General features: G+C 41.2%; 1 protein-coding gene and 1 long non-coding RNA gene across 3 annotated transcripts in view; one reads left to right on the forward strand and one right to left on the reverse strand.

Moving 5' to 3' along the window:
* Nucleotides 1-32: 32 nt before the first annotated feature.
* Nucleotides 33-5,089, reverse strand: ccdc43 (coiled-coil domain containing 43). 2 transcript variants are annotated; one of them, XM_088090987.1, is made up of 5 exons: nucleotides 4,862-5,089; nucleotides 2,961-3,054; nucleotides 2,054-2,189; nucleotides 1,105-1,160; nucleotides 33-949 (listed from the first exon to the last, which is right to left on the reverse strand). In XM_088090987.1, the coding sequence occupies exons 1-5, from the start codon at nucleotides 5,084-5,086 to the stop codon at nucleotides 756-758; spliced, it is 705 nt and encodes a 234-aa protein (XP_087947113.1). In that variant the 5' UTR covers nucleotides 5,087-5,089; the 3' UTR covers nucleotides 33-755. The 2 variants fall into 2 exon arrangements, with proteins under 2 accessions (XP_087947113.1, XP_042361064.2); XM_042505130.2 differs by having other exon boundaries at nucleotides 33-943; nucleotides 4,862-5,086.
* Nucleotides 5,090-5,162: 73 nt separating this feature from the next.
* Nucleotides 5,163-20,432, forward strand: part of LOC148186445 (uncharacterized) — a 185,568-nt gene continuing 170,298 nt past the window's right edge. The window contains exons 1-2 of the long non-coding RNA XR_015779608.1: nucleotides 5,163-5,303; nucleotides 10,896-10,974. This is a non-coding gene — a long non-coding RNA (uncharacterized LOC148186445). The remainder of the gene's footprint in view (nucleotides 5,304-10,895; nucleotides 10,975-20,432) is intronic.

The raw sequence follows: 20,432 nt of genomic DNA on the forward strand, positions 1-20,432 counted from the left end.
AACAGAAAAGTTTAAAAATAAACCAATCCAAATTGTTGAAAATGGTTTTTTTTTTATTAATTTCAAAAGATGAACCTCATTCTAAACATTCAAAATATGGTACGTGATGTATTTGAGGTAAAATTTAGCAACCTTTGTTTTCATTCTCAGTCAAAATGCATAGACAGTAAAACAAAAAAACAACATTAAAGTGAAAGCATAACAGTTGAACATGAAAACTCACCTTGGAAGTTGTGCAGAAGTTAAATGCATATTGGCACGGAGAATAACAGCAGAAACTGTGTAGACTGAGACGCTTCACAGGCATTGCTCTGATTTTACCATGAAGAATCAAATTCGTGTTTTAGGTGTACACTTTGATCATTTCAGGGTTAACTGCGTCAAAGCTCAGCCAAAGCGTGTTTCACACTTGCGGCAACAACATACTGGCAGAGACTTAAATGAGTAACAGTTTGTTTGATCGACCGACTGTTATAATCATTGTCATGTTAAGATTTGCAGCTTCATTCCGAAAATCTTCTGTATCTGCTCCATATCAGTACCCAAGAAAATCAAAACAGGATTTTGGGCCTGCCTGATATTCAGTAAATTATTCTTTACATATATGACACGATAATTAACATAGATGGCCTGATGAAGACATGACATACTAAATGTGTCAATGAGGTTCATCTAAGAAGAGGCAATAACTACTGTTTTTAATTTCCATCTCATGACAAAACCTTTCCACATACAAAGTGTCCTTTCTCTTGGTTTTATCTTTTGCGTTCGCCTTTTTGTGTACGCCTCTTCTCCTTCTCTTTTCTGTCTTGTTTGGCGAGTTTGTCTTTCTCCCGCTGCATCTTGTCCCCTTCTTTCTTCTTCTGAGCGTCTTCCCGAGCCTGTTCCCGCTTCTGCTTTTGTCTGTTCAGCACCTCTTCCACGTTGGTGTTCTTAAACAGGGCTGACACTCTTTGAGTTAAGGACAAGTAGATGAGAGCAAAACTTTGTATCGTGTAATCAGGATTGTGCAACTACGGCTATTCATTCATATTGCACTTAATAACACTGATTTCCATGATTTTTTGAACAGCCTCTGATTTTAAACAGCATTAGAAAGGATACATTTATCATTTCCAGTGAAGTTATTTCCACTTGTTGGATCCTCTTCTTCAGCTTCAGTGCTTTTGTCAAGGAAACTGACATCTTAAAGAAATAGTGTCTACATTTGAAGGGGATTTAGAGGTGTGAGGACTGCAGATTGCAATCACCTGAAACTTCTCCCAGTTAGAATTCCTATATTGTTCAGGACTTTGTTACTGGGAGCTGAATATCTTCAGCAGTTTCTTCCTCTCCAAAGCAAATGGACCAGTTCAGTACAACCGGTAAAAATACTGAATTAAGTAGTTACAATTCACAAATCAATGTTTCTCCGCTGCTGTTTGGCTCGTCAGAGACACGCACCTATCAATGTGTGCTCACGTTTTTTCAGATCCAGATGCTCAAGAGGTTTTGACTGGGAGCCAAATAATCTGCAGAGGTCTAATCCTCTTCAAAACAAATGGAGCCAGTGATTTAAACCGGTAAAAACACTGAATAAAACAGTTTCACATCAGCCTGTCTCCGATGCTTTTCGGCTCAGCAGAGACAGGCTGTTAACCCAGCGCCTGCCAATGTGTGCAGAACACAAATGGTCCTATCTAGAGCCAGTGTTTGGTTTGTCCAGTCTGGGCTACTGTAGAAACACGTTGGACTCTTTAGATATAAATAGGTCATTCTAAAGTAACAAAAACATGAAGACTCTTATTTTTAGGTGATTATTAACGAAAGAAAACACATTTGTTATATTATATTCAATTTCAGCAAATATATCCCCCTAAATCTTACACACTGAACGTTTAAGGATCACAGAAAAATCCCCGGAATCCAGCAATGTCAAATAGTTGCTTTCTGCTCATGAAAATGTTCATGAACAGTCTTTCTGCATGGTCAAATAAAAAAATTGGTTGCTTAGTTGAAACACCAGTCAAGCATTACTGCATTATGATTTGCAAAAAAAAAAAAAAAAGGATATTCCTCTTCGTCTGTCACATTAGCGTATTGAGCGAGGAGCGCTTCTTTCTGTTTCTTTGACTCCTCGGACACCTCTTTGTGTTTCACCACAATCTGAGCTTGTTTTTCTATCATGCTGGCGATGGCCTGGACCTCAGCTACGGAAAGGAAATAACAGAACAAAGACAGACTGAATAAACCACAACAACATTTAGCACCTTTGCTTCCTATAAAAGTACCTGCTCCTTACTTCTAATAATATGAAGGTACATTGACAGAAGGCGCCACTAGGGCGCCCATCTGAGCTTGAGACTCCAAACAGCATACACATCCTTATGGATATGTACACAGTCAACAATCTCTTTCTAGTAATAACACTGGCAAAACAAACTTTTGGCATAAACATTTCTTCCGAACTTTCTGCTTTCTCAGGAACTGTTTTTGTTTATTTTTTTTTCAGGAAATGTTAATCTCTGCAAGAAAAAAGTGTCTTTGTGCACTCTGCTCCAAACTCAAAGCAAATTATTTAAAACTCAAAGAGCTAATCCCTGTGTATGTTTAACTGGTATTAACAACAGACTCCGTGGCAAGCTGTCTTTGCTCTGTTTAGTCAAGATTTAAACGAGCTGATGAGCCTGCTGGCTTTTTTTTTTGGACTTTTGAAATACTTATACGAATTTTTATGACTATATTACTTTATTCTTATGTGACCATATCAATTTGCTTTGCACCTTTGGACTACATTGTCACTATGTTGTTCTTATTTCATTGACTTGTGGTTGCATGATAACTATTGTACCTCGTGGATTTGTCAAAGTGTTGCTAACCTTAATAACTTGTTTCCTGAACTTTCACTGTGCTCACATGATCAAAACATCTTATACATCAACGACATTGGGTATTTATTTGAACAAAAGTTACATAATTACCATCATCAGCATCAATTTTGGCTGCTGTTCTGTTGCGCCACTCTGTCCACTGATTGATGATCTGTTTGCAGACATCCTCCACGCTGTCCTCCTCCTGTACACAGAGGACAAATGACAGTTAAGGGATAGCTCTGATTTTTTGAGGTGGGGCTGTATGAGATACTTATCCATAGTCAGTGCATTACATACAGTGGATGCCAAGGGCCGACACAGATGCAGTATTCATCATGACCGCCAGATTGCACAAGTAACAAAGAGAATTCTGTGCACAACAACTATTTAAGCTAATAAGTTAAGCTAATAAGGGACTGTTGGTAATGTGTGTGTGTGGGAGGAGAAGGTGATGCAAAACAGGAGAGGCATGCCAAATAGTTTTGTAAGCACATACGTTTTTTAAGCAGCACTTTTAAAAAAATGCATTTTACTTTATTTTGTCTATGGGGAGAGACATACTGCTTGAAATGTTTTTGTTTTTTTTTAAAAATTCCATCTGAACCCCAACCCTTGTTTAAAATGCTTGAAAAAAAAAAATCCCCAAAATGACACTTTTTCACATTTATCATACCCAGAAACTATAAACATGTGAATATGTACAAAATGTCAACCCTCAGTTGCAGTATTTTTCCTTACATTGCTCAGTGAATGAATATGAGATACTTAGACTTAGACTTAGACTTAGACGACTTTATTGATCCCCGGAGGTAAATTTAGTTGTCACAGCAGCTTGGCACGTAAGACATACAGAGACATACACAGAAAAATAAGAAGAATAATAGAAGATAGAAATAAACATAAATATATAAGATACATAAATTAGTTTGCATGTATTCGCAAAAAAATCAATATTGTGCATCCCTAGTAATAAGTCTTGTTCAGGGGTCGGCTGTTTATCGGCCTGGCCAACTATGGGGGCCAATATTTTGCCGATTATCTGTATATGCGTTTTATTTTAATGATCCCCGCTAAAATTAATGAATGTAAAAGTGTGCATATAACACTTAACCAACATCAGCTAAGCAGTCTGCAATACATGCAAAGAAAGTGTAATACCTCACGGAGCTATTTTTATATATTCATTTTTTACTAAAATTTTCACTGAACTTTATTTTTTTGTAAAAAAAAAAAAAGTTGCTAGAAACATGCTGTTTAGGATGTTGAAAGTTTCAGTTTTGATTAAACATTTTCTAAAGGCATTTAACCAAAGTTTTGTGTCAGAGTTGTTTTTTTTCCAAATTCTAAATTTCGTCGGAAATATTTTCACTGTTATTGTGAATGCACCAAATATTGGCTATCGGTCTCATTAACTACTAATAATCAGTATCAGTTTTTTTAAAAAATCAAACAAACAAACAAAAAACAACAACATACGATTTGGGCCTATTTACGGTGAAGGGAGGGTCATGTATTTTCCGCTAATCACTCGGGAGACTCTAGAAAAATATTTGTAGCTTCGGAAAGGGTCACGATCAAGTAAACAAAAAAGGCCCACCCCAGCCACCGTCCTCCTCGGATAAATAAAGAACACTCCCTAATAGAATGACAGGTTGTTCGCGCGCGCGCGCGCACGCACAGTTCCTGACATGTATCTTTACCTGTTTACACTTTTTCGTAGCCGAATTAACCAAAGACACCTTAAGGAGCGGATTTTATTTTAGGTTTTGAGTCACGTATTGCTAAATATGATTTAACGTGGCAGCGGAGAGCAGCTCATATCACTGCCGGCGGTGTTGGGACCTTCGTCGAAGAGACACCGCCGCGTCTATCGTCGACATTTCGCTCCATAAATGCCAGCTGACAGCAGAGCTGTCACTTGGCACCGCCCGGCCGGCTCACAGGACGGACAGCAACAAATGACAAACAACCTCGACGGCTCAGCGCGACATGCCGCTTCAGATATTCACCAGAAATGCGGATAAAATCCCCTGAAGCGCATCTTCTTTCTCCTCGTCACTCTCCTCTTCTTGCAGGACCCCCAAAATGTACGCCCCATACACCTCACGGTCCACTTCCAGCGAGTCTAGCCGATCATTTAGCCAGCTTTCAAACTCCCCGGCGTCTGCCACGGGCGCAGCCATCTTGGCCCTTTGGGGTCTTTCGGCGGCGTACGCACGGCTGTCCTTTCTCATTGCCTGTCGAAAAAAATCCCAGAAGAACACGTGTTAAATATGTCAACTTTTTGGACAAACGTCGAGGTGACCGTACAGGTAACTGTGCCATGTTAGCAATCATTTTGTAATATGCTTAAATACACATTTAGCAACTAATGGGTTGAGAAAAGAAATGTGGTGAAGAATAAAATTTGTAGCTGTCAAGCGCCAACACAAAAAGCTCGAAGAAACCGCTGTAAGTAATTGTTTTAGCTGATTAAACATGCTAATGTAAACTTTTTCATGTTTCACGTGTTGACATTCCCAAACCAGTGTTTTCCACAATTATCGCATTAGTTCGTGCTTTAATGCAACACATTATTTCTCTGGCAAAAGGCCCAAAGTCACTCAAAACGTTAGAGAAATTTTAAAATGGTTTACTTTTTCTGTATAAATTCAACCGGTATGTTTAATTTCCTCAACTGTCATCGCCTCCATTCGTAGTCTTAAGGTTTACAGCCTATACTACAGTCAAATAGTGTCTAAAACTGACGTTTTTATGGATATTTATGGTTAAATCCCCCGATACAACAGTTAGAGTACACTATACAGTAACATCTTAGAAGATATCGCGATGTCACGGTATCATGGCGTCACAGATTTATTTTTACTATCAGTAACAATGACCTCTAAAGAAATCAAAACAGAAGTGCTTTTTCAGGTCAAACTTTTTAATTCTATAATTCAAATCTTTAATCAAAGTATGTGTAAAAAGTATTCCTTTTGAAAATAAGTAAAATAAGTTTGAGATTCTCCATCCAGTTGCCTTTTTAAAAATATTGAAGATAAGAAAATGTACACAGTATGATAGCTGTCAATCTTGATAGTCCTTGAAACTAGTATATTGCTGCAATCTTACAACTATTAGTCTATATTTGTGAAAAACAAATTGTAACGTTATCCATGTGAATGCTCCCGACTGTCCACAGCATTTAACTTACCTCACATCTAATATTTTAGTTTTATTTATTTCCACATAGGCTAAATATGTAAAGAAGAGACAGATAAAGAAAATGAACAAGTTCAAACGTTGTGAGGGAGAGGTTAGAAGCCAAAAATGGCTTATGGATATACATCCCTATTAAGTAACTACAAATGTTAAATAAAAAGATAAAAACTAAGATTACATAATTGATCAAAATGTTTAAGACAAAGCAGTAATACAATGTAGATAAACAAATACAAATGAAAAAAAAATGTGGTATTTAGGTCAAGTCAAGTCAAGTCAATTTTATTAATAGAGCCCATTATCACAAAACATAGTTTGCCTCAGAGGGCTTTACAGTGTATGACATCCCTCTGCCCTTAGACCCTCGTATCACCTGAGAAAAAAAATCCTGAAAAAGAACCCCTGTAACGGGGGAAGAAACCTCAGGAAGAGCGGCAGAGGATGATGACGGATCCCTCTTCCAGGACGGAGAGATGTGCAATAGATGTCGTAAATGAACTAATGTTTGAGTGAACAAATGAAATACAATCGTGGCAAAGAAGAAAGAAAAAGAGAGAGGGGGAGAGAGGCACAGCAATAATGGAAACAGACGCATGTCATATTACAATAATGATAGGTGTGAAATTATGAATTGCACTCTATGATGATATTGTGGGTGTTGATAAGAGTCTCATGCGTACATTGATAGTGTAGGTGTCCAAAAGCATGATCACGGCCACAGCGCAACCAGGACCAAGACCACGATCAGGGCGAGCGGGAGGTACAGTATCAGTGCAGCTGCAGCACAAGAACAACCAAATGCAGGGTCACAGCACCAGCACAGCTATCACCATGATCAGGCACAGCCAAGGTTGCGGCCACGATCCAGGAAAACTAGGAAACAAGGGAGCAGGATTGCTCCGGAGAGGCAACGGGATTAGCATAGTACAGTTCAATAAACCCAGGCTCCATAATCGCGAAGGGAAATGCATTAAAAATGAATCAATGAAGAGCTACGCATCTTTGGAAATTAGAGTCCTTTTCAGATATTTTTTTTTACATAATGTAGATGTAATTTATGTTCCTTAAAATAGTCAAAATAATTGGCCAGTTACATCCAATCCCCATGTTTCTGCTGCGATGTCCTCACCGGCAGCTTGTATGTTTAATCTTCCACTGTCTCTTTACGAAATCACCACATGTGCTTGTATCTTCTTCTTGCCCTTCTCTGATGTCTACCTGTTCCACATTAAGGGATTTTAGTACCTGCTTTGCTCCCTGTAGAGTGAATACACTACATTACAGCTTGTAGTGGATTGACACAGGTCTTGTCAACTGTCCATTTGAATGAAAATGGCTGCAATAACTTTATCATGCTGCTAGTCTGGCTTGATAAATTAATTTCAGCAGCCAAAATTTCAACCAGTGCTAAATGCTGAGCGTTGGCAGTCACATAAAGTGCGCTGGGATACTGCCACATATCCCAAAGTTCTTGATTGAAAAGTAATGCACGATTGTCCCGCAGTTAACAGAAGTACTTGTGCTCTCACTCACAGGCTTTGGGCACCGGGCATGCCAGGAAGAGTCTAATTTAAATGCTGATTTCAAAATAATCAGCTATTCTTTTTAAATTCAGTGGGCAGCTGGCATTCAAACAGCTCTTGGCAGAACACAATCATCACAACATTTCAAAATACTGAAAAACTATTTGTTTTACATTTAAGCAAGAGGATGACTTCTTTGAAGGGTTGTTTGATTGTGAACCTTTGAGAACACTGATGCATAGCATCATTGGCACTGAGTGAAAGGGACACTTTAAGCATATATTTTAATGTTGGTTATAATAGCATTTTTTACCAAACGTTTTTTTATTTATTTCTAGGGTCTTTACCAGTGCACCTGGAGGCACAAATAACTTTAAAAAAATGTGTTGTTATCAAGAATAGCATTAATAAGTGTGACATTCTGCTTTCAGCCACTGGGTGGAAGTAGAGGACACTGATTTGTTTCTCCCTCTGATGATGGAGACAAAGCTGACTCTTGGATTTAGTTGCATGGCAGTTAGTTTGGAGCTTATTTAGTATGTGATTCATTGCAAATTGCTCCATGCATGTGCATCAGACTCCGTTTGTTAAACTATAGTTGTAAGCAGAGCTGTGGAGCAAGAAACTGCCCTGCCAGCTGTTTGTTCGTCCTCTTTCGTTTGACACTGGGACAACAGACAACACCTCCCAGCTGTTTGAATACATTAAACAATGTTTCCATGTGAATGGCTTGATCCTGCTTCCAGAGAGCACTTTGAACAAGGGGGGTTATTATTTGCCCCCCCCCCCAGACGCACTCAAACACACACATACTCTGCACCCCCTAGTTATACCCCCAACGCACACATGCACGCTCCCTTTCCCACTGCTCCTACATAATGGCTTCACACGTCGCTGGCCTTGCAGTAATGAAGTGTGAAGCTTCTGTGACGCCACGGGGAAGCTATTGGAACTGTACTCTCTATTTTGGTGCACCACCTTCAGTTCCTTACAGCTCAGACACATTTGCTCACATATTTAGCCCACGTTGTACTTTCTACAGGCAAAATTCATCAAGTTCAAAAACTTAAAAATACCCCCGAACTATGGTGAAAGCAGACTGATACATTGCTGCACCTTCCTCAGTGCCTATTACGCTTGTGCTTTTGTGCTAATAGTGTTTTGCAGTGATTTGAAATTTGACCAAAACAGATTAACTATGCTCTTCCTACCTGCTCAATTCTATCCATGAATTCAGTACTGCATTTGAGTTGTGGCTTTTTTTTCCCAGCGTACTTTCCTTGACGTGTGAGCAGGCCCCGAGGAAACGTGTTGGACTTCAAAGCTAATTTTTGTAGTGGCAAAAGAGTGCAATTACATCTGTGGTGTGATGCTATTTGGCCCAAAAAGACTTTATCCCCACTGATTTGGTAAGAGATGTCTGTAAATTAGTGGATATATTTTTTTTTAGAATCACAGCCCTGTGGATTGACTTGTCTCACTATCAGGATTTGATTCATTCAGTTTAATAACATTTGAAAAGTCTAGAGGAACGGCATGATTTAATAAGGTTAACCGTGTTTGAGTTAACAGAGTGCTAAACCAGAAGTAGCAAGCTCGGATGGCAAAAGTGTTAAAACGACCTGCTCTTTGTCACACAGTGTGGAAGCAGTGACAGTTGAACCGGAGGCCATTGATAAACCCAGATGGCTTACTTTGGAGTAATTTTCAGTGTTTGTGTCATGTGTGTTTTGCCACTGGCCCCTTTTGGAGACTAGTGGCCATCCCACATCTACATATTCTGATGGGAGAAGTGAACATGAGCACAGATTATGAATGATTCTTGCGACAGAGTCATTGAAGTAAATATTGGACCTATTATTGGAAGTTACATGTCGTCCAAACATTCTGACTCTCAGGTGAAAATTAACTTTGTTCGAGACCCGTCTGTATCTCAGCAACACACTCTAGAAGATCCAGCAACAACTGACGTGATCTTACACTGGACTGAGATCAGATATTAAGCAATCAGATAAAAAAAGTGGCAATACAAATTAAACAATACATTTGTATTAAATATATTGTAGTATTGAGTCTGCTTTCATCCATCCACACGATGTTCACAACATTTAAAAATGAGTTGGTTGGGATGCGGAGGAGAGATGATAGCACCCATTTCGGAAGTCTATATCATTTCACAGCATTGAGCTTGTGATGTGTTATCTTTTTGTCATAAAGGTATCTTTGGGTGAACTTTTTGGGTTTCATGTGCCAATGAGTAATTTTCATTGGAGCTCAGCCCTGACTCCAACGCTGTATCCAGTTCTCTTTATACATCCATGTGATTGAGATGCGGACATGAATGTCCCACAATGAAACTGAAGGTGCAACCCAGTGAAATGTGTTAATTGTATAGGGCGCAAAACTAAAAAAGAGTCATAAACTCTTTTTTGTTGTTGTTGTTGTTTCTAGGTAAAAAAAAAATGGAAGTAGATTTCTACAGTAGCAGTTTCACTGATGTCCGCTGGTGCTCACTTGCCTTTTATTATTGTAGGCAGTACAAGTACATTCATTTCACGTATACTAACTGCCAAAATAGTGCCCTGTTAACTGAGTGGTGTGCAAGTTTAAGAGAAACTGCCATTACAACAGGCTGGCGTATAGTCATATTTCAAGCTGAGGGGCCCAGGGTCGATGCATAATGCCATTGCCCCTCTTAGTACTGCATAGCTTTAGGACGCCTGTCCTATTTATATTGAGGGGCTGTGGATTGATGCGAAATGACGAGGGCCGCGAGGCTGCTGAGTGGGTGGGCATCCACATGCTCCGCTCCACAGGCAACCCTTTCCTTCTATACACGCACACACACTCACACTCACAGATACACACTTGTCTTCATGTCCCAATGCCACCAGCCTTAGAAAAGCCCTACAGTCTCAATGTGCAATGTCCTCTCTCTGTCAACATATCCTCTATCCCAACGTTAATGTGACAGAATATAACCAGAGCCCAGAACAACACGGCAGTGCAGAGCTATGAAGAGCTGCATGTGTAACAGGCATGTTTCTTCATCTTCTCGAGCAGTTCGCTTCCTCATCACATGGTTGCTCATAGTGTAAAATTCTGGTAATTTTATTGAATAAACAAGTTAAATAGTTTCTTTGGGGATTTCTTTGGGGTGTGGTAGTATAGAGAGCTTCAAATAAACAACATCTCAGTTAACTCTGTTACATAGTAGGAGATCATTGAGGGAAATCAAATAATGTTGCAGCAATGTAATAGTTCATTGAATAGAATTGACAGCACCATGAAAGTGATTCATTTTTTATCATTTCAGAGTTGTAGAAGACTTCTGTGATCCAGCCTGAGAGACATGACGTGTGGGAGGTGACCAGACGAAGGACAAGTCACTAACAGTAATTATGACAAAACACAACAATTCTGATAATATTAATATGTGACGTTGTTTTTGTTAGTATTGACTGTAAATGTTTTGTACGTCTGTTCTTCTATGTTTATTTCCTTCAAAAAACTCCCTCTCGCACACATATACACATACTAACACACACCTATTCTTCTTTGCCCCCCCCCACACACACAAACACACACACACACTTTGACAGACACACAAACTTTTACTCTGTTGAGTAGAGAGAAGTAATAAAAAGCGCGAGAGAGAGAGAGAGAGAGAGAGAGAGAGAGAGTAGCCAGTGAAGTCAGTGGTCCTCAGTAATGTTTGAGTCCTTGCTGTCCATCCATCAGTGTCAGATTGCCATTATTAAACATTGCTGATTGCTTATTGATTCTGCAAGACAACATTAAGGATGTCAAGTCTCCGTCGCCAAAGTTGTCTCACCACATTTACTGTGTGAAGGGCTCACATGTTAGAAAAGTTGTGTAAACATAATCGGGAATTGTTTCAAGTGGGCCAAGAATTACTCAGATCCTTTTATTAAAGTACAAGTACCAAGTACCAGAAGTACTGTATTTAAAATCCTAGTAAAGTACAGAGGAATTATCAGCCCAAATTGGCAAATTAAGTAAATGATGATTGCACAATGTAATGGCTGTAGAATAATGACACCATTCATGTTCAGATTGGTTCTCTTTAAGCCTCGCTCTCTCTATGTAAATCTGTCTGCCACCGGCTACGGTCTCCTGGGAAAATGAAAGCCAAATGGCGATCCAGTCAGGCTGGCAGCCTGGCGCTATTTCTATCTGCTTTCATGTCTCCATTATAGACTAAATGAATGAATAAAGTCATGTTTTTGTCTTGTGTTGTAGTTGCTACTCTGAGGAAAACGGAAAGCAATAGGATTGTTTTGGTGACAGTGGCACCAACAATAATACTACTTTGAAATGCCACTTTAATGTACTGATAGTATAAAATGAAAAAGTACTTGCTCTGCAGAAAATCTGTCTCTGGCTGATATATAATTTACGGTTGGGCGATATTGAAATCCACCTGCTGACGATATTGCTGTAAGAAAAATGATATATGAAATTATTATCCAAAAAAAGCTTAAGAGAGAGATGGACATAGACAGAAATATGTGTGGACTGGAAATGCATATGTTGCAATAAAAGTTGCCAAAGTGTATAGGCAGTAAATGCTATTTTGTATTACTTTTCATTTAAGCTCCAGTGACTGAGGGTTGATTGCTCCCCTTGGTAGGAGTTTTAGTCCGCCTGCTGGAGTCAGTGGCAGATGTTTTAAGTTGACCGAATTTGAGACAAATAATTGCAAACCTACCTCAGCTTGTCTTCTCAAATTCATTCAACTTAGAATCTTAAGGCAGCCTTGACACTAACATTTTCAAGGTAAAACAAGTAGTTTAGTTTTTGCAGTGTATTAGTAGGGCTGCTATTTCTTGGTTGCAATTATAACAGTCATTTTCTTGATTTTTTGATAAATTGTTTAATTCACAAAATGTCATGAAATCTAAATAATACATAACCAGGTGCCACATGTGGATACTGCTTTGTGTTTGAGGTCACAAACAAAAAAGGTCGGGAACCATCTGTTTAATCTGTTTTTTAAGTAAAGTCTTAATCTGAAAGTAGCTGTCAAATAAATGAAGTGATATGAGAAGTATAATATTTCCTCCTCAAATGTAGTGGAGCATCAAGTAAAGTTTTGGTTCAGGAGATGGTGCCAACTCATTTCAGTTAAAAAGTTGATGCCCAAGTGAAGATATGAGTCAGTGATGTTGAAGCCAAATTGCTTGTTCTTGTTGGTTTTGTCCCGTGCAATCTGAAGTCACCAGACTTGCGACTCTAGTCTAACACCTCTGACGGATAAAGAGGCGTCATTAAATGAAAGATGTTTTTGTTTGACTTGTTTAATGATCTGTACAGGGCTTGGATTCCAGCTTAAGTGGCTACACAGCAGTGAAGCTCGCTGGTTCATCAGTTTGCCAGAGCCCAGTGACTGTGAGTCTCTTTGGAGGAGAAAAAATTAACTTGAGCTGATAGCAGAGGGAATAATCTGGTTATGCGTAATGAGGGCTCTTATTAGTAGTTATGCGTCTATCAGGTTGAGTGTGCTGGTGGTGGACTTCCCACATCTCCCTCTCAGGAGGCACGGTGCTTTCACTCCGCTCATCTAGCTTTTTAGTCTGAATTGTAGGCAATTAAAACCCTGCCATGTGAATGTGGAGAAAAGGTAATGAATATGGAACACTAACGCGGAGAAGTCCGCAGAGACCGCTCGTCGAGTTCTGAGGGTTCCTTTCTCCAAATCATCGGGAAGCACAAAGACCATTTGACAGCGTTTTTTTTTTTTTTTTTTTCCTCCCGTCCCTTGCTTGGTGCGCGTGCGACTCCCCAAATGGTGGCCCAGAGGTTTTAAAAATGCGAAACCCATTCTTTCCAGGTTGTTGAACTTCCGTGACCTCTGGCAGCGAGGAGAAACTTTTTGTCGTGGGTTTGGCGCCTTGCCTGGCTGACCGTGCCAGCTCTCGCCGCTTCTGAGCCGAACAGAGGAGTGATGGGAAGGGGGGGGGGGCTGAGTGGATGCGTCTAGACAGCCAAGTGGAAGAGGGCAAATATTTAGCCATGCCACTTGGGGAGGGGATCCAGGCCTCTCCCCCCCACTAAAGCATGCCTCTTAGCCACAGAATCAGGCCATGTCTCCATCCTGCTCCCTGTTCTGCTTCACACTCTGTATTCAGGGTCACGGATCTCATTTCTTGGATAATATTTCAAGCTGGCCACAGATGGGGAATTAAATTGAAGACCTGGCTTGGTATGGGGCATAAAGGATGGATTTGGGGGGCTTCTTAGAGAGATGATATAAAAAGGAAATGGATGGTGTAGATTTAGCTGTACTTAGGCTACTTTTCAGGGTCTTTGTAAATGAATGCATGAAACGCTGACTGAGTTGTCTGCTTACTGACAGCGGAACAACCCCCACAGTCATCACTTATTATCCACTGTGACACATCAGTCACCTCATTTTAAAATGAATTGTTATTTTGCTGTTGATAGCTGAATGCAATTTCCCTCCTCTCTCCAGCACAAAACAGTGTCGGGTGATATTTGACAGTATAGTTGTTTACATGCAAGCTCAAATATATTCCAATATTTCCCCCAAAATGCACTGCCAATCTACACAAATTCCCACAGATTTTCTCCCCGCCTTTGCCACATTTGAATAAGTCCGTAATCAGATGAATTGCTGTCAGATGACTGCCTAACAAGGCTACTCGATACAGGGTAAATATTGACTCAAGCGAATCAGCACATGACAGTTTATGGTGACACCGCGTTGCCACGTTGACAACAATACACATCACTGTTCTGGCAGGATGCGACACAGAGGGGAAAGTAAAAGTTGGAGAGAGAGAGCGGGAGAGCAGTCCGGCGAGGCTTATGCTCATGCTGATTGTTGGTCGGCGCAGCAGACTGGCGCTGGTGTCGCGTCTGCTGACGGGCTGAGTCAACCCCGCTCTACTGGTAGCCGTCACTCACCCACACATCAGACAGCGAGGCTCAGTCTCATGCCACCTGTGTCTTTATGATGATCTGTCTCTCCGGCCCTCTATTCTTCATCTGGTCCCTCCGCTCTGTGCCAGTAAGAAGAGCTTTTTTTTTTTTTTTTGTTCCGGTGGGAGAGAGCTTAACACACACTCATGCATGTTGAAGAGGAAATCTATCAAGAGGTCCTTTCTCTAACCATCAGGAGCCACAAAGCAGTGCTGAAACGAGCATTAATCAATAGTTTGATCAGCAGAACGTTTACCTGCAGCAGTTTGGATAACTGATTAATCAGTGAAGGTATTTATTAGTGGAAGCGCTTTCTCTTTCAAGTCATTATAATTAAATATCTTTGGGGTTTTAAAATTAAATAAGAGAGACTAAATGATGCATTGATTAATCAAAATATAGACCATACAATAATCAGTTTTTGGTTATGTTTTTGCAACAGTTAAAGGGACAGTTCACACCCCAAATCAAAACCGCAAATTGAAAAAACATCTGATGCACATTTAAACACAGGATCCAGGGAGCCATTTCAACAATTTACTGTAGACATGGTGAATGCAGAATTGGATGGTCGTTGCCAGGTCATTTTTTTTCTATTAAGATGAATTATAAAAGAAAACATTTATCTATTCATCAATCTAGATTATTTTGGTGTGAGTTGTTGAATGTTAAAGATATTGGCCATAGAAATGTCTGCCTTCTCTTAAACTTAATGGAACTAGATTGCAGATTATATATATATAATTTTTTTTTAAAACTCAACATCAATGTCTCTTTCAAGAAATCATGACCTGTTTCTTAAGATAATCTACAGACTTTGTTGTGAGCAGTTTCATGAAGGAACTATTTTTTGTCTCTACAGCACTACACCCACCAAATCTATCACGGCGCAGAAGGAAGCGTGCATCTACTCATGGAAGAGAGGCTCGTTCTTGTGACAATATAAGATGTGAACATTAAAGGTGCCCTCCCCGGCTGAGCTGTAATGTTATCTAGCTTACTGGCGCTACTTGAGCTAGCAGTAGATGCACGCCTCCTTCTGTGCAGTGATGCGGTTGGCGGAGTAGGTGTGTAGTTCTGTAGAAGGAAAATAGTTCCTTCATGAAACTGCCTTTAACAAGGTCTGTGCGATATCTTGAGTAACTGGCTTGTGATTTCTGAAAAGAGACATTGCTGTTGAGTATATTTTTCTGCTGCTTTGAGTACCGAAAGCCGAGTGTTACCAGTTCCGTTATATTTAAGAGAGGGCAGACATCTCTGTGGCCGATATCTCCAACACTCAGCAACTAGATGAAAAGGAAATATATGTATTTTCCTCATAATTGTCAAACTATGCTTAAAATAAGAGCAAAGCTTGCAGATTTTTAAATCACTGCCCTCTAAAATAAATGAGCTCTAAACAACCAAATAAATTCCACAACAAATCAACTTCCTTGCAAATGTATTAATGCACCAAGGATTTTTTTTGGTTCTCAGATTGAGGCATCTCAAAATAACTTTTATTTTGACAGTGAGTACTACAACTTCGAACATTTAGCTATCAAAATAAAACTTTTACACCTAGTATGATTTTCTTGAAATAATTCTTCACTGTCACCTATTTCATTGCTTTTTTTTTTCAGAATTGTTGCTTCACATTCACCAAGTTTGTGCTGCAATCATCACAAAAAAATGGGACTGCATGATGACATTTGTCTTCCTCTCTCTTCTCGAGCACAAGTGTGCACAATTGGCGAGTTTTGAATATGTCACGCACAGGCCTGATATTTTAAACACTGCATGCATATTTGTGGATCCTACCATTCTGAGTTAATAAAATAATTAGTGTAACATTCATGTAAAGCCTTGTAGGGCTCTCCATCTGTCTGGTTGTGCTGTTGCAGTGTGTGTCATCAGAGTCTACAACAGCAAATTACAGCTTATTAGTACCAATACCAGCAGTGACAACATTTATCAGGGAAAACATCTCCTGCTATCCCTAATTGTCCCCCTCAGGGCCCACTGTTATGTGGACCGGTATCGACGGCCAGGCAGTCATTAGGACATCACACTTGAGCTGACGAGCAGAGAATTCAGGGGACATGTCCACCCCGATTGGTTAATTTGATGTGAGTAGACTGACACCACGTCTGGAGCCGATGAGGTATTTATAGTCGGGGTGATGAGATCCAGACACCCACCGTTAGTTTGCCTCTGTTCGTGAACCCCTGATAGAGCACTGCCCACTGGGGGCCCGTGGCAAAAGCGAGGCGGGCCGGGATATGAATAGCTGGCAGGGAACAGGTTGCCGGAGGTGGAAAGGGCAGTGAAGTTTATGTGTCAAAGAACAAGAGCGAGAAGCTGATATTCAAGTGTATCTGTCAGTCTCTCCTGGCCTGTGAGAGTGAGTGACAAAGGGCGCCAGTCAGCCCGGCCTGCCTGAGCTTTTCTTTTTATTTGTCTCTCCTCCACAATGGGATCTTGTCTGATACAGATAGGCTGCCTGTCTGTCACTTTTACTAGCTGATATTTTGTCACTTTTGTCTGTGCGGCCAGTGCTGCGTGAGGCCACCTCATGAATGCCCATGTGTGTGTTGCTGTTGTCAGATTGTGATCTCCAGTCAGGTAGAATCGTCCCTGCTGCTGGCGCTCGTTCATGGTGATACCTCCCTACTGCCACCTTCCACTTCACGCTGCTAACATCCTCTGGGAGTGACAGATAGAAATCAGAGCCTAAGCCCGGCTCTCAGCGGCTCACCGCCCGCTCAGCGTGTGCAGTGTATGCTGCGATTTTTAAAAGGTTTTTGCCTCGAACCCCTCGGCCCACATCTCCTGTTCTCAGGTTCTACTACTGTAGGACTGCACACTAAAGCAATTTGCCTCCGGTGTCCACAGGCTTGTCTCTTTCACCCTCGACCAGGATCTCACATCCCGTCATTTTCCACACCGAGGACCGTGCAAGTAAATCATGCTTTTATCCCAATAGTTCTGGTGATCAAGCCCAACTTTTCTTTCCCGCCAATTAGAAGGCTTTGATGTCTATCTGTGCAATGGGTGAGGCTAGAGAGGCATCTTTCTTCTGCTGCCTCTTGGCTACCAAAGGCCAGACTTGTGCTGGCAGAAGATAATCAGCAGTTCTCACACAAACAAGATAAAAAAAAGTGAGAGAAGGATTTACTCCCATCCTGCCTGTCAGGCAACCCACTGAAGACAGGGGAATTATTTTGGCAGCAGCACTAATGTGGTGACGGTTGTTGTTTCCTAAACTGATTTCCTTAATCCTCCACTTGTTCCACGCTTTGTAAACATGGGGGCTTGATTTTGTAATCTGGGAGGTCCCATTGACGCACAGGCACACATGCACACGCACACACCGACAACTTGTCCCTCTCACCCCCTCCTCGTCAGCCGCTGCCCTAATTAGTCTGAATTAAGACGAATGCCTGGGCCTCCCACGATCAATTGGTATCGAGCGGACCTTCGCTCGCCCCTGCCTGGGGGCCTCTCTCGGCCGGCAGATCATTTATATCAATCGTTTTTGTTTTTCTTTCCTTCCCCCCCTTTCCCATTCTTCCATCCACCAAGTGCAAGGTTCGGTCTATTGGTCGGCGAGCAGAATGGACGGCAGGCAAAATGGCAAAGCCTGGCACATTAACAGCTACGGTTCTATCGATGTCGCAGGGACACATTCTTCAAGAATACTCAGGGACACACGCTGCTGTCACAAGAATATGTGTGGTGTTATATCCATTTGTGTTCGAGCACGTGTTCAGCGCTTCTTACGCCATCTCCTTTCTCTAACAAGCTCACCCTTTAGAAGCAGCAGTCCCTCTTCTCTGCCCTTTGCTCTCCTTATTGCCCTTCTCTCAAATATCCCTCACTTGCTCTGCCTTTATTACTTGTTATTCTCAGTGAGGAGAAGGCCGTATGTGCTCCATGCTTTTATTGATGTAGCCGGTTTAAACCAGGATAATAATCAGAACAAAGGGATGTATCTCACCTGCTTATGTCACCTCCTTTTTCTTTGCCCACCCACATTCTCTCTGTCGCTGATCTTGTGCCGTCACGATTCCCGGCACTGATTGAGGACAGAAGCAGGGCATGTAAAACTGGCTGGTGCAGAAGAACAAAGGAAAACAGGGTTACTTGAGATATTAGAAATTAGATACACACTGCAAATCACAAGTTAAGGCGTTTCCTCTTTTTGAAATAGAAAGAATCTGCTCTACTTGTAGCTTTGCTTGTCAAATTCAGCCACTTTTACCTGCATTGCTGCTGGATAACAGAGCCATGCCCTATTTTTGCTCTTCTGTGGTGCGTTGCAGTGATGCGGCAGGCCAATCATGGCCTACACTGAAACAAAAAAGTGTTGTGAAATTTGGTGACTTGCAGTTTTCAGGCACAAATGTGTGTATGTATGGTGAGGTCGATGGAAGATGGAGCATTTTTATTTTTAGATGGATTTTCAAACCATTGTTTACTGGCAGGCATTATTTCTTTGTTTCTGCTATAACCTGCTTTCCTTTTCTTTCTTTTTTTCTTTTTCAACTCTGCATCGAGAACCTACACACAATACCAGTGAAATTCTTCTGTTATTTCGGCATTAGTCTTAGGTCTGCTCAGGCATAGAACCTTAGGGGAATTTCATTTAAAGGACAAATTAAATAGAGACAAGGAAAGGGTACAAAAGCACTCTTTTATTAGTTCCTTTCTCCAAGGTTAATGGTACAGTAGTGAACTGCCACTTACAACATACATAGATCCAGTTTGTCCTCTACGGATCCCCCCTCTATGGGTCACTGAGTGTGTACTTTGGTGTACTATATGCTAGTAGTACATGAGAGCGTTAGATACTGACTGCTTCTACCCCTGGAGGCAAGCTCAAACCTCTCAGGTCAGCTGCCTCTTCATGTTGCACGCTTTGTGTGCGTGCCTGGCGTGTTTGTGATGTTGCAGAGACCAGTGATGGCAATGCTGCACATACAGGCTTGGATAGTACACCACAGTACTTCAGCCATCCATGAGTTGGCAACTGGCTCTTTGGTTAGTGGCATCTATTCTGTGCACCAGAGTGTAGCGGCATGCCTTTAGTCTGATCCACTTGGAGTTCGGTCCAGAGGAGTAAACCTTGGCTAACTGACTTAAGCTATGTAGCTAAGCTAAGATGAACCCGCAGGCTGCAGTTTAAGCTCATGAGCACCGAGTGTGGCAGTGCCAGGTGAACTCTCCCTATCTGCTTGAGCGTCCGTTTTTATGCGCGTGTTTTGTGCATGCATGTGGTGTTTGAAAGGGTGAGAGTTTGTTTTTATTTGGGCACTCTGAGTCCCCGTCTCCCTGACTCATCCCTGAGGCCCCGGCTGTCCTGGCAATAGACCCTCCGTGTCTTTTCCAGTGTTGTTCTCTCTGTTTCTTTGCCACCTGCTATTTTGAGACAAGGGCTGACAGACTTCAACTCTGCCTTCTCATTTCCTTCAGAAACTGCTGGAGAGAGCCCTCATCTGTACAAACACTAACCCTGCTCTGTATTGCTTCTTTGAACTCCAGGTCATAGGGGATATAACAGACAGAAAGAAAAACACGGAGAGGGAGGAGGAGAGTAGCTCTATAGAGTCTTTATGGATTAATGGGAGAAAAAGTGGAACTATTAATCCTCCTTTTTTTACTCTATGCTGTAGAGGATAGGATATGATGGAGACAAAGTGCCATGTAAATATTAACCAGTGTATCCTTTAACAATTTTGTCCATTCACCGACATTTTCTTGTTATTATCAGGTCTATAATGAGTCACAGAGGAGAAACACACTCTCCTGCTCCTTCTGTGTGTGTGCATGTGCTTGATTGGGTGGGACGGCTGGCAACCACTTCTGTATTTCTGCCTAATTTGCCATTGTGAATACTATTTAGTTA

Source organism: Plectropomus leopardus, chromosome 18 (assembly GCF_026936395.1).
Source record: "Plectropomus leopardus strain MGB_pleo_1.0 chromosome 18, ASM2693639v1, whole genome shotgun sequence".
Classification (NCBI taxonomy): Eukaryota; Metazoa; Chordata; class Actinopteri; order Perciformes; family Serranidae; genus Plectropomus; species Plectropomus leopardus.